Raw genomic sequence first — 16045 nt, 5'->3', positions numbered from 1 at the left:
GACCATACAATCTTACCATAGTAATTGGTTATAAACATTATCACAAACTCATTTTTTTTTCAGCATTCATTTTTCTAGGATAAGGTAGGAGGCTCAAGGAAAGAGGTGGTCAAGTTATCTAAGAACTCTGTTTTGACCCTTGATTTCATCTACAGAAACTTTCCCAAATATACTTTCTTGTGTTGATGTAGTAATGATACCTAAAATTATAAAATGTCTGCTCTGTTCTAAGTACTGGACATGTATAATTCAGTTCTCACAACAGAACTATAATATGAGCACTATTATCTCCCCTTTTCACATAAAAAAATTATGGTGTCCACTAACTTGTGATTATGTATCCGATGTTTATAAGTGAAACAAAGATTTTAATTCAGATGTGTCTGACTCCAGAGCCTTTCTATAGCATTTGCCACGTGAGGAGACCCTGCTCTGAAAGAGCTTATTTTCTAATAGGGCAGAATGCAGTAAGTTCATATAACAGTTAAGGAGACAGTGAAAGTTGCATGTAGATGATCTAAAGAGGTTTCTTCCAACTGGAGGAAAACAAATCTAGGAAAGCTTCCAGGAGGAGGTGGTATTTAAATTTTGCCTTGAAGTTAAAATTTGAGTGGACAGAAATGGAAAGGGCAAGAACTTGGAGGCAGGACTGTTAATACTATATATGGAAAATGGCAGACTTCCTGAGTTGTGCTTTTCTCTGGTCTCTCATGGAATATGCTCCTGGATATGCAAGAGGAGAGATTTGGAGCTTACATGAAAACCATTTCTAGTTTTTCTGCCTCTTGGTGGTATCTCCTCAAGTGCAACCTCCAGGCTAAACTGGAGCCTTGCCTGACCTACATAAGGTCAAAAAGAGATGGATGACAGCAGGGAAACCACACTGTATTGTTGCAGAAATAAATTCTAGCCTTTTATCCAGGCAGGGGAAGAATAAGCAGTATTTCAGGAATGGTGAGGTCCAGAGAAGCTTTATTATTCATGCATGAGGTCCCAGACCTGGCTAGCCCCTTAAGGTGTGAGCACCAGTCTAGGGACAAAAGGTTTCTTTTATACATAACTAGATTACATTGATAACATTGGTCAGTAAGCACAAAAGTTTGTGACAAAAGACAGGTATTCAAAGATGCCCTGGGAGATCAATCAACCTGGAGGCTGTCTGGCCCTGTTAAAATGTGACCTCCTTTAGGTAATCTCATCTAGATCAGCTTTAGAGAGGCAAAACTTGTTGTTTACATTTACTTTGCATTATTAACTGCACCTAACCTGTGACTCTTTTAGCAGGAAACAGGAAAGATTTCATTTGATTAGCGGTTCCCTTTCAGTATGAGGGGCTCTGGTAGGGACACTACCCACACAAAGGAATAAGGCATGCTCCCCGGAAGAAATCTAGGCGGTTCCATGTAAGCACCATTTTTACTCACTCTGCCTGCACACAGCCAGTAAGAAGAATGACCTATTTTAATCAAGATCCCTCTGCCATCAGTAGACAGAATACTCTACAGACCTCCTAAAAATCTGGTAACTGGTGGACAGAGGTAAAACTTCCCTGCCACAAACCAGAGCTTGTAAAATCAGCCATGTACACATATGTTTTCTAAAATGCAGAAGACAGTTTCAGATTTCACAAAACATTAAGTACAAAGAGTAAAATGACTTGTCTATCATAGAAAGAATAATGGAAAAAGGAAACTGGTTATAGCTAGTGGCGGTAACAGGTGGGCTATTTATAGTACTGAGTCTCTTCATGACCTAATGAACCACGATGGTAACAAAAAGTATGGGTTTTTGAGGGGAGAGTTAAAGAGTAAGGCGAGAACTTGATAAACAGTATGTCTTCATATTCATCTGACACCCATCTAAGGCTCGTAAAAGAAATATGAAGTGTGAAACAGTGTATACTCATCTATCTTCATTTTTCCAAGGCAGTGATCAGCTTTGGCATTCTGGCAGGAATACAAAACTTAAAAATGAGACACCATGAGAAGCACACACTGCTGAAAGTAGGCAATATGTCTGAAAGGCAAACCATCCTTCTTGTAAATAGAGCACTTGCCAGCAAGGGAGCAGTCTTTGAAAATAGATCAGAGAGTCAGCCCATCAGTTTGTCTGACTTCTACAAGAGGAAAACTGATTGAGTGTCTCATTAAGCAGAGCCCATAAGGCTCTTTCTGAAGCCCCATCTCCTAAAGATGGTGGAATCTTCTTATCATTCCAGTAACCCTCAGGGACACCAATAGGCACACTCCAGCACCGGAACTGCAAGGTTTCAGGAATTTTTAATTGTAAAAATTATGTTTATTGAAAGCAGGCTATATGTCAGACACAATAGTGGAAAATTGAAGTGCATTTTTATAATCAATGCACACAACAATCTGACAATAAGATTCATATATCTCATTTTATAGAAAAGTAAGGCCTCAAAGAAACTAAGTAACCTGCTGTTGGGGAGAGTTTCAGATCTCAAAGATGCTGGCTTCCACCAAAGAGAAGAGGTTTCGCTCACAATCAGGCTACTCATATAATCACAATATAATTGTGATTTTATTGGGGGAAATTCACATGACAACAATATAAGCGTACAATTCAATTGACAGTAAAAGAGGAAAGGATAGGTACTGCGAGGGAAGGTTCAGAAGATGAGTATGAGAGAGATGGTGTCTGGAACCTGGAACTCTCTTTGGAACAGTGGACCTGCTTCCCCTTTAAAACCTTCAGTGACAGATGCATAATCTGAGAAGGCTTTGGAGATCTCACCTACAAAGTGTCTCAGATTGGCTTAATTCAGCTCTTGTCTATATCCTGCTTACAGAGGCTTGGCCCCTAGGCAGAGCCAGACTTTTATCCTTCCTTGCCTCCTGTGTCTCTTTATCAATGCCCTGAAACTGCTTTTTAACTAGTTAAGTCTTTCCCACCTCTCCCTCAGCCTGGATCAATACAATGCCAATACATATATCTCCTGTTTAGAGGTGTTCATCTAGAAAGAGGTGGGGCTGTGGTGAAAAGCAAGGCGCCTCACCTAACTCCAGGGCTCACTTTTGACTCTGAGAAAAGATTATCAGTTCCAAGTCCCATAAGGGTTCTTTTTAGTGCTGGTATGAACAATAAGCCAACTTTTCAGTTCTGCTCTCCAAGGTACCAACTTTGAGTGCAACAGGGGCAATCTGTGCATTTCAAGCAGAGTCCACCATTAATAGAGATGATTATTCATGTGCCAAATGATAGTTATGTTTGCACACTATTCACCTGGAGAAATCCAAACAAACAAATAAATGCTTTCATAGTTTTGCTCTAGCACTACAAAATTTCTTTCATCCAATTTCAATCTCTAGGAATATGCCTAGTTTTTTGTCTGAGTAAATGAGATCAGAGGGAAGAGTTGTTAGTAAACTGTAAAATGTGAAGAACTAACAAGAGAAACTCCATTTCATGTGAGGGACAAGGGCCAATATTTAAGATTACTTTCTTTAGAAAGTTGTCCCCTCTGTCACTGTCCGTCCTGTCAGGGCCTACTTTCCAATAAATTCATGGCTCATGTGAGATCTATCACTGATCTATCATAGTCATTTGTTTTGGGGGAATAGATAGCGATAAACTCACATGTTGTTTTTAAATGCAAAATGTCAGTCTTGACAACATCTGAGAACTCTCCAGGATATGTCCCAGCTCTGTGGTTTATCTGTTATGGGAAGTCATAAATAAGGAAAAATTGCCTTTCCTGGAGATTAGGCTGCTGAGATCTGTAGTGTGGGTGCATTTTAATGGAATGCTAAACTGGAAAACCTGTTTTCTTGTCATGTAGCTGCCATGTGGAAAGGAGAATTAAGTACAGGAAACAAGTGACATGGTAGTTTTTTTTTTTTTAAAGATTTATTTTTATTTATTTATACAAGCACTGGGTACAGTCAGAAGTGCGGGAGGGTGAGAGAATTCACCAGAGCCAGAGCGGGGAGCAGAGCAGGCAGGAGGACCGAAGTACACTGCTGAGGGGAGCAGCGGGCAGCAGGAAAGGTCTGCGTGGCATGTGGGACCCTCCTCCAGTGGCTGGGGAACAGCCAGGGATTGAACCGGCGCTGCAGGGGCTGCGGGCAGCTTCGCAACCCAGCGCTCAACCACTGTGCCACCAGGGAGGCCCGACATGGTAGTTTTTTAAAGTATATGTAGGATTGAGGGGAGGATGCGGCTCAAAAGCATACTTGTCTTTAAATGAACTTTTTCACTGATTTTTTTTAAAGATTTATTTATTTATGCATACAAGAACTGAGGTATAGACTGGGGGTGCGGGGTGGTGAAAGCATTCCCAGAGACAGAGTTGGAAGCAGAACAGACAGATCTAATGAAATACACTGCTGAGTGGAGTAGCGGGCGAGACAGGAGAGGTCTGCTGCGCCCTGTGGGTTAGCTCTCTGGCCAGGGATCAAATTCGTGCTGCAGTGACTGCCGAAGGTTGATAATGCTTTGTCCTCAACCCCACTGCCACCAGAGAGACTCTTTACTGAATTATTAAATAGCTATAAGTAGATTCTCATGGACAATTGAAAATAATTGTTGAGTTGATACTCATAATTTCAGATCAAACTAGTATAGTGAGTTAAATTAATGAAAATTATTTTCCTCATCTGTTATCAAATTAGATATGCAACATTTGTGAATAATACAGTGCTTCTTTCTGACATGTTAATACTTACTTTATTTCAGTATGTTCACAAATATTAATATAATAGTGAAGAAACTTGGAGGGAGTAAAAAGGACTTCCAAAACAAATTACAACAAGTAGTGAATACCTAACAGTGAGCAATTACACATGTTGTGGGTTTGCTTGTTTGTTTTTCACAAACACATTTTGGCAATTACATCCAGAAACTCAAGAAAGAAGTTTGGAAGCTGTGTAACATAACAGTAACGTAAATAGACTTGCTGTCATATGGACATGAGTTTTGAGTACTGGCCCCACTAAAGTATAACCTTGCATAATTTATTTAACTTCTTAATGTGAGTACTCAATTCTGAATTAAGCAAGATAATAGTACCTACCTCTGTGTATAAACCACAGGGCACGAAAAAACATCGCATATTGTGTTTGCCACAGAGACAGCAGTCAATGGTAATAGTAGTCATTACTATCACTTAATGGTCTGCATAAACAAAGAAACTAAGGGACAAAAGGACCTCCTTGGACTTTACTACTTTGTAAATAGCTTAACCAATTACTTAATATCTTTTATGGAACAGTATTTGTTGTTTTTCTAAATGAGAATGTAATGTGAGGTTTTCAAAATAAAAACACAAATTTAAATGTTTGAAAGGGAAAATATCATTCATTAATACTCATCTCTGATGCATTTAGCCTTTTGGAAATGGTAAGATTGGTACCTACTGGTTAATCCAAAAATGATTTCGATATTCCTTTACAAGTCTTGGTTATTTGAAAATAGCTCTTCCATATCCCTTTTGTAAATCTCCCTCCTCATTTTACCCTATGACCTGTAAAGTTACTGAAAAAATCACATAAAGAAATTTAAGAGGATGCCAGTCAGTTCATCAGGAGAAAGAATCAAAGAACCAACATAAAATGATATTCCATATGTATTTATATTCACTTTTAAATGACACATTCCCGATGTCTTTTGACTGCTCTGTGATCGTAAATTGTATAATTGCCATATGTGTAACCAGGCAGTATGGTAAATATAAGGAAAACTGGCTCATCCTCAATTAAGAGAATTTCCAGACACTTTTATATCCCTCATTGTTCCAATAAGAACTATAGGAAATGCTTCTAAAACATGTTTTCAATGATTTTCTCTGTTTGGTAGGTTGGTTATTGGAATGACATGGATAAATTGGTTCTGATTCAAGATGTACCCACTCTTGGCAATGACACAGCAGCTATTGAGAATAGAACAGTGGTTGTAACCACAATTATGGTAAGTTTTGGTCTATGCTTTATGCTTTTCCGTTTTGTTCACAGGCAATTTTAATTCCCCAGCTAGGTGACTGGGAGGTAATATCCTCCACTTAGCATGGTGATGTGTATGTTGTGGAGGCTTTGAATAGGTTTGTCCTGAATGCTTCTATTTGTATTATTTTTGTTGCCTTGTTATTCTTGGAAAAATGTTCAGATTCGAAAAATAGAGACTGTCATATTCTAGTTGTATGAAATGTATGAAATGCTAAGACTCTGAAGGATAAAATGGTGAACATGAAAAAATTCGACAACCAATCTCATAAAAATATCTAGTAGTAAACCCCATACTATTATTGTTCTGCTTTTTAAAACATCAATGTAATAATGTTTAAAATTATAATTTTTAGGTAGTTTAATCACTGGATAATTATTTTGTATTGTCTGTCCATAATAGTGAAGCTATGAATGTGAAGATTTTAATGAGCATGTTTTATGCAACTGAACGCTTTAGAAAGGAACTTTTAAATCTATATTTAATGAGAAAAGGGTTTTGTGCACCAATTGTTTTTCTCTCTGACCAGTGACAAATACATAATGTATTTTATTGGATTTCTCCTAAGAACTAAGAAAAATCTGATTGCTTTTTTCAGTCACATCACAAAATGAAAAATACTCTAAATTTTAGTGCTGCTTTTCCAAAGAGATTCTCATAAAATTGCCTTTCAAATGATAGGATACCTTATATATTTTTCTCTTGTAAAGTCAAACATGCCCTTTAGAGTTAATTCTAGTCAAGGAGATCAACAATCGGTGACCTTTTCTATCTAATTTAAAGTTATTTATCCTCAGCTCACTGTCTCATTAGGCAGAACATATTTTTAATTATTTATGATGCCCTTACTCTAAATAAAATGGAAGTATTTTATGTAACTGAGTTTTTAGCTTGTGTAATTTTAGTTTTAGGTTTTTGGTAATGTCAAATTATTCTCAAAATTAACATTAAAATCAAAGTATGAAAATGCCAGAGCGAAACTTCCATATATTGCAATTCATTTTATCTGTGTTGCATCACCAGCTAGCAATTTAATGTTAATCTGCCAAACCTTGATCAGAACTTTATGATTTTAGAATGCAAACCAGCCAACAGCAGTTCTATGTAAGAATGAAAAAATATATACCTTCCAACTTAATTTTGTAATATTTGCATGGGACTTGAAAAGCAATATATATATTTCTTTTCCTAAAAAAGACACAGTAATGGAAAGTCATACTTCAGTACAGTCCTCCTCTTTTCAGCCTCTGATGAAGAATCCTATTTTAAGAAATTGATCAAGAAAGAAATGAGTTCCACGCGGTTCGACCATTCCTAACTAAGGCGCGAGTCTCGTTCTACGGGGTAGTAAATTTAAGCTAATTTTTGATGTGGGATTCTTCCTGGATCACCAAACTCTGGACTACCAGAAAAAAAATTTTAAGTTCCGTGACTTTTCTGAGATATTAGAACAAAAGAAGAAATAAACCTCATCTTTCTCAAAATAAATACTTGTTGAAAAAGAATCACTTAGTGATTCTTACATTAACTCCCGTATCTTGAAATGAGGTCATTGTACATAAATGATGAAATTATATATCACTCTTAATTATAAGGATAGATTTTCTAGAAGTAAATATCCATGAATTTGTGTGTTTGATTTCTGATATAAACAGTTGTTTTCTTTAAAGTTTATTTTTCCAAATTTTGCCTGTTCACTGTGAAATAAAGTGTTTTAATGTACATTATAGATAGTATGTATAGACTCTCCTTTCCACCCCTGTAATTAAAGGGGTTGGAGATATAACTCTTAAAACCAAAATGCTGAATAAATTTTGCAAGCATGTCTAGTTTTCAGGGAGCATGCTATCAAAAAAAAATAAGTTAAAATGATGGAAAAATCCAACTGTTTCCTAGATAAAGAATATTCTGTAATGTTATCTGTTGTTTGATGGTGATATCATCAATATTTTTGCTATCAAAATAGTGTATTACTAGTATCTGTCCTTTTGTATGAATATGTTATCTTCAGATAAATAATACCTCTGTTCTTTGCAACTGCATAATCATTCAATAATTCAAAAAGATAAACTAGAAACCTTTCTCTGAAATTGTTCTTTGTATTTGCTTTTTTTGAAAATGGTAACCTGGGACCTATGGCATCTCCACCATCTCATTCATTCTGAGAAAACCTTGATTCCTTTCAATGAATGAGACATTTGCACCTGTGTGTAATAATCCCCAAATTTAATTGAAAACTCCTCACACAGATGGAACTGACTAGACATTGTTACCATGTGCAAGATAGACATCTAGATAACAAATGGCTGAGTGTTGCAGCCCTGAAGTCATTCATTCTGATTGAAATTGATATGGCCTTGCTTGTTTCCCCATTTGTCTTTCCTTTGTGTATGTTGTTATTTATATGTTGATACACTGTAATGATATATGCTATTATTAAATAAAATTGATTGAGAAATTCATTTATTCATTCATAAATATTTATTAAGCGTCTGCTATATGCTAGGCACAGATATAAGCCCTGGGGATATGTCAGAGAACAAAACAGACAAAAATCCTGCACTCAATCAAACTTAGATTCTAGTGAGAGAAACAGACAAGAAACATAATAAATAAGTGTAGATGTAGCTATCATTCTTAAATAAAATGTGACTAACTTTGCACTATTGAAATTTATTTTTTCTTATAATAGTGTTTTGTCTACCTATAATTCAATCTTCATCTTAGTAACAGATTTATTCTATTTGAATATAGTCATGCTAAATTTAACTTAGCTGAATCTAAATAAAAAGTAGAATTGACAATATCATCACCACAGGACTGTAGTCACGACTACAAAATTGAAAGGTCTAATGTTTTAGATTCATATACTCATCATTTTTCATCTTTGAAGTCTAGTGGCTTTATAAAATCTATAAAATTTATAAGAGTGATCATGGCAATTTAATTTTTTGCCTTCAAAATTTTTTCTTAAACAACCTAAGGAAGCCACATCTGTGCCATGTGGTTTGAAAAAGTGAAACAGTTGAAGAAAAGGCAGTTTGCTATAGACCGTAGGTAGAAGTGAAGGTGTTGTTTTCCTTTGTAAACTCGCTAGATTCTTTGCTGAATGCTCTGGGAAAAAGTGATAATGCAGTGATTTTCAGTCAAGTCATTTTGTCAAATATTTACTAAAGAAGTTACATGATGCTAATGTTGCACTACTCAACTAAGAAACTATTTCTTACCATCCTGTACACATAACAATCCTTGAAAAAATTTTTCTGTAAATCCATGTTTTCCTGGTACAATGTCAGAATTATGTTACAAACTTAAAACCAATTGTACTTACCACACTTGATCTTTCCCAAGGTTACTTTTATAACTTTCTTTGAGATGTTTGATATTTTATCTTCTCTATAAAGCATTTGTAGATGTACAATGCATAATTCATGTGCATATACAATGACATACACATCCATATATATATGTAACATGTATAATGTATATGTAAATATATAGAGAGAAAATGAAGATATATTTATTTTCTTCCTTCAACCAAATATTAAATCCTTCCAGTCATAGATCTCCCTCCAAAGGGCTGATAACTCCATTAATTCTTAAATAAGTTATTTGGAATAAATTAATATCACATTGTTATTAAACTTACTATTTTTTTTCTGAATCAATAACATTTTAATTTGTACTTTAAAGAATTTTATCCATGGAATAAATTATCTACAAACATTAAGATTCACTGAAGTAAAGCTAATATCTATATAACAAATAACTTTGGTTGATACTACTTACTTTATTTTATTTCTTTCTCAACTGTAATTTTAATAATTATGTTTGTGATATTTGGAAAATCTTAAAGTCTAACAAGTATCTTGTTTTAACAGCTTCATTTTCCTAAATGTGAATAATCCAAAAAAAGTTTTCTCAGCAGAAAAACTATACTTTATTGATTGAAAATCATCTTAATTCATTCACACTAACAATTTCATAAGGAAGCCCTCATGTATTTTTTTCCTAAAATAGTGCAGTAGATATAGAACCTATATGTAGAAAACACTTGGTCTTTTCTTTGCTTCTAGTGGCCTCAAAAAAATAAACAAAAATGTTAAATCTGCCCGAGTGCACAGTGTTTGAGGAATTCCCTATGAACAAATTATCAGGTTGAAGATGGGGCAAATGAGGAAGATGGAAGAGTTGAGGACACACTACTCCTTTGTATTTGACCTGAAAGGAAAACAAAGAAAGAAGCACTCGAGGTAGAAGTGAGCAACCATGATGCTTTGATGCTCCACCTTCTTGAGTGTGATCCTCTTATTTCTTTTCTGCCTCAGACACCAATCATCTCAATCTCAACAATTGTGTTTTGCCACTAGTTATGCTAAAGTCAGCTGAATCTCTAATCAACATCTTCAGTAAGATGAAGTTGTCTAGCTTTGTTGATTTGTTTGACAGGAACAGGAAGACCAAGTGGATCCCTGCTATCCAAAAAAGCAATTGAAAAAAAATGAAAAAGACACTAAATACATTCTTTACTCATCTATACATAATCATGTATTCTCAAAAGCGAGAACTGGAACTTGTTAATAACATTCCTACTAAAGACCTCAATCAGAAATGCTAACATAATTACTTTGCAGTGATATTCCTATTTAGGAAGCACTGATAGACCAGAAAATCTTTCTGTTTATGGAGGATCTTGGAAAAACTTTATCTACATTGTTTACTCAAGATTTTATGTGAGGTTTTTTCACTGAATATACAGAAACTTAACTTTAGTCTTGTAACCACTCTTAATAAATCATATTGAATCTTCAATAGTGCAATTTTGATAGAAACAAAAGTAGCCTCAAAAAATCTCTAAATATTTCAAAATTAGGTTCAGCTCTCACTTCTGCTAGTTCTCTGAAATTGAACAATTTGCGTAACCTCCCTGAGCCTTCAGTAGGAAATGCCTACTTCAAAATGTCAGTGTGAAAAGTGAATGAAATGACACAATGAAAGGACTTAGCATTGTACCTGACACTTGTATAACCCCTAGTTCCTAGCAAACAGTGTGGTACACACTGGATGCTTAATAAATGTTTGATTAAATAACAGTGTAGAGGGGATTTATCAAATTAGATGATAATATTAGCAATAGAAACTCTTATACATAAGCTAATAGGGTTACTTGGGGGCTAAAATACATGTGTTCAAATATTCCAGACATTTTAGAATTGATCTTCAATCTCAGGACCAAAGGTGAGCCCTAGCTCTACCACTTTTGAAAAATTTTTAAACTTGTTATGCTTACAGTTACAGATGGTAACTATATAGCCATTTCAATTAAAAAGATAAGCATTTTATAAATATGTCATTCTTGCTCTCTTCTACATATTAGTCCATATTTTAACTAGCTATTCTAAGAAAACAGGAGAGAAAATGAAAGGATTGACTTATTATAGCTTCTAATATTTTATAGCATATCTTAGAAATTAACAGTGCTTTACAGCAACTTGCTAATTTTCATTACCATATTAATAATTTCAAAATGCTTTATAGTTGGAGAATATTTTAGTGACCTAATTTCATCTATTTAAAAAAGAGACAGTTATCTTCACTCTATAGGTGGAGAAACTTTCTTTGCCCAAGTCTAGGGTTACTCATCAAATTCAATGAAGTGAGAGAGTTCTGGGTCACTTGACCATGTTAACTTATGGTAGGATGTAAGAATACAATACACCCAATCCTGGACCAATCCTGGACAATTGTGCCTATATAATATTTAAAGTTTACTTATGGGAAATTCAATTGTCATTAAACTTTATTAAGGTTGTAAAAATAGTTCCTATATTAAAACAAATCCAAATTAATGCAGACTGCCATGTTTTATAAATTACCTTCTAATCCAAAGTTCTAGGCATATATTCAATTCCCAAATTATAAATTTGCTAAGGGAAAAGAGAAGCTTCTAAATGATTACTGAATTAATGTTATGGTACAATTTTAGTATACAAACACATGATCCCCATAATGTCATAGCCAAAGGTATTACTATTTCTCTGAAAATAATTAAAAATCAGAATACATGTTTTGTGTTCACCAGCCCTATCTTTTAAGTGGTGGCTTCTGGTTCCATTTAAAAATCAAGTGCTTTTCTGTGAATTTATCTCTTTAGATTATGGCCTTTAAATGATTTGGCTTAGGGGTGTGTGTGTGTGTGTGTGTGTGTGTGTGTACTGAAAATTGTCCAGATATTAGCCACCAGTAAACTTTTTCATTTTATAAGAATTTTCACAACAATTCTTCATCCTTCAAAAACTTGCTTCAAAAACTAAGTAAGAATATCAATTGGAAGTTTGCAACTGTCACAATTAAGGGGAAATCATTAGCTACCATTGGGGATTATTTTAAAAGAGAATAAAATGTATGGAGCATAGCCCTACTTAAAACCAAAATACTAGGCAATTTTAGGAAAGCAAATTTAATGCAAATAAGTATATAAATTTTAAAACTGTTAATGTATTTCTTCTTTGAACTAACAAGCACCTGCTTTGAGAAAGGCGTCTTGCTAAACACTAGAGAGCAAAGAAAAATGATCTAGCTCTTTCCTTAAAGAAGGTAATACTTGAATACTCCAAAGATGCAGAGTTGAAAGAATCAGATATGGAGACCTGTGACCTTGAATCTGCCTTTTATTATATGAAATTGACTCCTACATAACCTTTAATACCATGAGATATTTTAGAAATAATAATTTCATGGCCAAGAATAATGAATGCTTTTTGAGACAATTGTTAATGGGACATTTTTTTCATTTTTTTCTATCACAATCACAGCATTAGTTATGTAATAATCTCTCAATAGAAAGTTATTGTAAAGATTTCACTTAGCATCCAATGGAAGGAGGTCTAATAGAGTTTGAAGCATATTTATATATTCATCTGTTTTACTAATGATTCCTAGCCACACAAAATCAGTGTGTATAATGATACTAAAGATGATCTTTTTGTCAAATTCTGAAACTGAAAAATTACGTAAAGATTTTGAATGTTTTATAATTTCTCCTTTACAGTTCTACTTCTCTCATTATAGGAATCCCCATATGTTATGTACAAGAAAAATCATGAAATGTTTGAAGGAAATGACAAGTATGAAGGATACTGTGTAGATTTGGCATCTGAAATTGCAAAACATATTGGTATCAAGTATAAAATTGCCATTGTCCCTGATGGAAAATATGGAGCAAGGGATGCAGACACAAAAATCTGGAATGGGATGGTAGGAGAACTTGTTTATGGGGTAAGCAAATTCATTTATTGAAGAATTTACCTACATAAGCCTGAAACTTATTTTCACCTGGCACATACCAATTTTCTAAGGTCTATTACTGTTTAAATGTGCAATTAGATTCCAAGAGGCATATACAGTGTTTAAATGTTTTTCTATTTCATTAATAACACAGTTGCAAATAAAGAGAGAAACTGATCCTCAATAACTTCAAAGCAGGAAAGAGATTAAAAGCTTAGGAATATGGTGATGTCCTGTTTGTTCTATGTGCTATACACAGACATGGTATTTTCCAGAACTAAAAAACCAATCCATCGGTAATGTTATTTGTTAATGGTTGGAACAGATCATCTTCAATAGCATAAAGTTTGACATTGTTTTAGCTAGTTCTTTATTTCCCCATTGATTATAATTACTCAAAAATATTGTTTAAGAATTGGGGAAGCAAACACTAAACCGCCTTAGCATCCATAACATATTCATCAGTAATGTGAGTCTTGGAATTCTGCTGAACATGGCACTTTTAAACTTTATATATTGCCATCAATTTTTTCATGCTAGCATACATAGGAAACCACAAAAGCTGGAATTCATTCCATAGCAGGCATCACATGAAAGCATGCCATGGTCTTTCCATTGAGTTCACTAGTTACTTAGTGTACGCATCCGTAGCCAAGAGCAAATTCAATGTGGACATTCCTGCCTGAATCAAAACATGATGAGTATCTTCACCCTCCACTACAAAGTGTCAAAATCAAATCTCCACTTATCAAATGCTGTAAGTGGAATATTATTTTCAATGCCCACAAACCAAACTTACAGCACATGGTAAGCTTTCTTCATGAAGTAATCCATAAAAGCCACATGCACTTGAAATGTACTCTGAAATTTTCTATAAACTAATTTGTATTTCACAATTTTTACCTTCAAAGTATATGCTGTCTGCTTAATCTTCACAAGACCACTGTAAAATGAAGGAATACAAGCATTATCTTTCCTCAGAAAACAATAGTGGCAGGAAAATTTAGACTGACGTCTCAGACAGAATGGCAGTTCAACAGTTTTCTGTGTCCTGCTTTCCAGGCCATGAAAAAATAATATTCTTCTTCCAAGTAGATGGAATGACTATAGTTCATTTCCTTCAGAAAATAACACTGAGTATTTCATCTCCAAATTCATACTTATATTGACAATTAGTTAACTAATTGTAGTAACTAACTTGAGTTACTTTCTAAGTCATTTGTTATATATCTCTGTTTTTGGAGTTCCTAAGCATTGAACAACCCAGGCTCACCCCTTTGCTCTGACCATGTGTTATTAGTGGGGAGAGGTTATTATTTAATGAAAACAAGTGATATGAAGAGAGTAACATAATTAGCAAGATACATAGATATCAGTAGTACACATCATAATAATGGAAACATGCAGTTCTCAGAGGAGACACTACAGTGTTATTAGTATTCATTATAGTCATCAGCCAGTTTGCAAGAGTTTAAATACCCTGGTCTCTGACACTTGAGTTATCTACTTTTTTTCTCAGAAGGAATCTTCTTCCAGGTGTGACAATTTCTACAGATTTGCTTCATACATTGTTGGTTGGATTATAGACTGGTCCAACTCCTATGGAAAACCTTTTTAATGTTTTGAAAACCATGATGTTTGAGATACAGCAAAGGTTTCTCAAAATATTTAAAATAGATCTACCATATAACCCAGCAATTTCACTTCTAGGTATCTGCCAGAAAAATGCAAAGAGACTAATTTGAAGGAATATGTGTGTACTTATGTTCATTACAGCACTATTTTTACAATAGGCAAGCTATGGAAACCTGAGTGCCCAATTATAGATGAATGGGTTAAGAAGACGTATATATGGAATACTACTCAACTATTAATAAAAAGGATGAAATTATGCCATTTGCAATAACATGCATGGAACTGGAAGGGATTATGTTAAGCAAAATAAATCAGGAGGAGAAAGACAAATACTGAATAATTTCTCTCACATGTGAAATATAAAGAAACAAACCAAAGGAAGAGACAGAGTGAAACAGAACAAATCCTAGAACTCTGACTGCAGAATTGAGTTTACCAAAAGGGGAGGGAGAAAGGTGGGTAAAGGGGCCAGAAGGGAAAAGAACCCAGTGGGACCAGGCATTGATGGTATGTGTAGTGAGGCAGTATGTATCTGAGGTGTGAACCTGTACCCTTTAACCATATACAGTGTTGTGAAACATTACCTCACTAAAAATATAAAATCAGAAAACTTAGAAGGATGCATTATTTATTCTTGTGAGGTTAGCAGGAAAACTCCCTCAAAAATTTAACAAATTATTAACAAATTTAGCACATTATCATGTCATATACCCAATAAATTATAGAGGTAATATAGATAATAAAATAAAATATATGTGACTGAGATTCATCTGTGACAGATGACAAATTTTTTAAGCATGAAACCAAAGACCAAAAATGCAAAAAGATAGTTTTATAAGACTACAACAAAATGTAAAACACATGCATTACAATAAAATGCCCTGAACTAAGTTATATGAACAAAACCATGAAGACTAAGGAAAATATATGTGATGTACATGGAAACAGTTAACATTTTAATACATTTAAAAGTGCTTAAAATTATTAAGTAAATAATGAATATTCTGTATGGAAAATAGAGGCAGATTATGACAGGTAACACATATAAAGAAGTACAAGTGACTACTTGTTTTATAAAAACTAACTCCAAGTTAATACAATGAGATCCAGTTAACCATGTTGAGAACTGGTCAAGATAAACAAGAATAAAGATGAGAAAGCA

The 16045-nt window shown here is 34.3% G+C and overlaps 1 protein-coding gene across 3 annotated transcripts in view; it reads left to right on the top strand.

Annotated features, from left to right (window-relative positions):
• Window positions 1-16045, top strand: part of GRIA4 (glutamate ionotropic receptor AMPA type subunit 4) — a gene marked incomplete at its 3' end in the record, with an annotated part of 354667 nt that overhangs the window by 290621 nt on the left and 48001 nt on the right. For 2 of the 3 annotated variants that reach the window (XM_084248455.1, XM_084248456.1), the window contains exons 9-10: window positions 5818-5928; window positions 13033-13239. In XM_084248455.1, the coding sequence (XP_084104581.1) occupies window positions 5818-5928; window positions 13033-13239 (318 nt within the window). Of the gene's footprint in view, window positions 1-5817; window positions 5929-7205; window positions 7463-13032; window positions 13240-16045 lie in introns of those variants that run through there. The other variant, XM_084248457.1, reaches the window with a different exon arrangement.

This window comes from Talpa europaea, assembly GCF_964194135.1.
Source record: "Talpa europaea genome assembly, chromosome: 12".
Lineage (NCBI taxonomy): Eukaryota > Metazoa > Chordata > Mammalia > Eulipotyphla > Talpidae > Talpa > Talpa europaea.
This window is presented reverse-complemented; position numbering and strand designations above follow the sequence as displayed.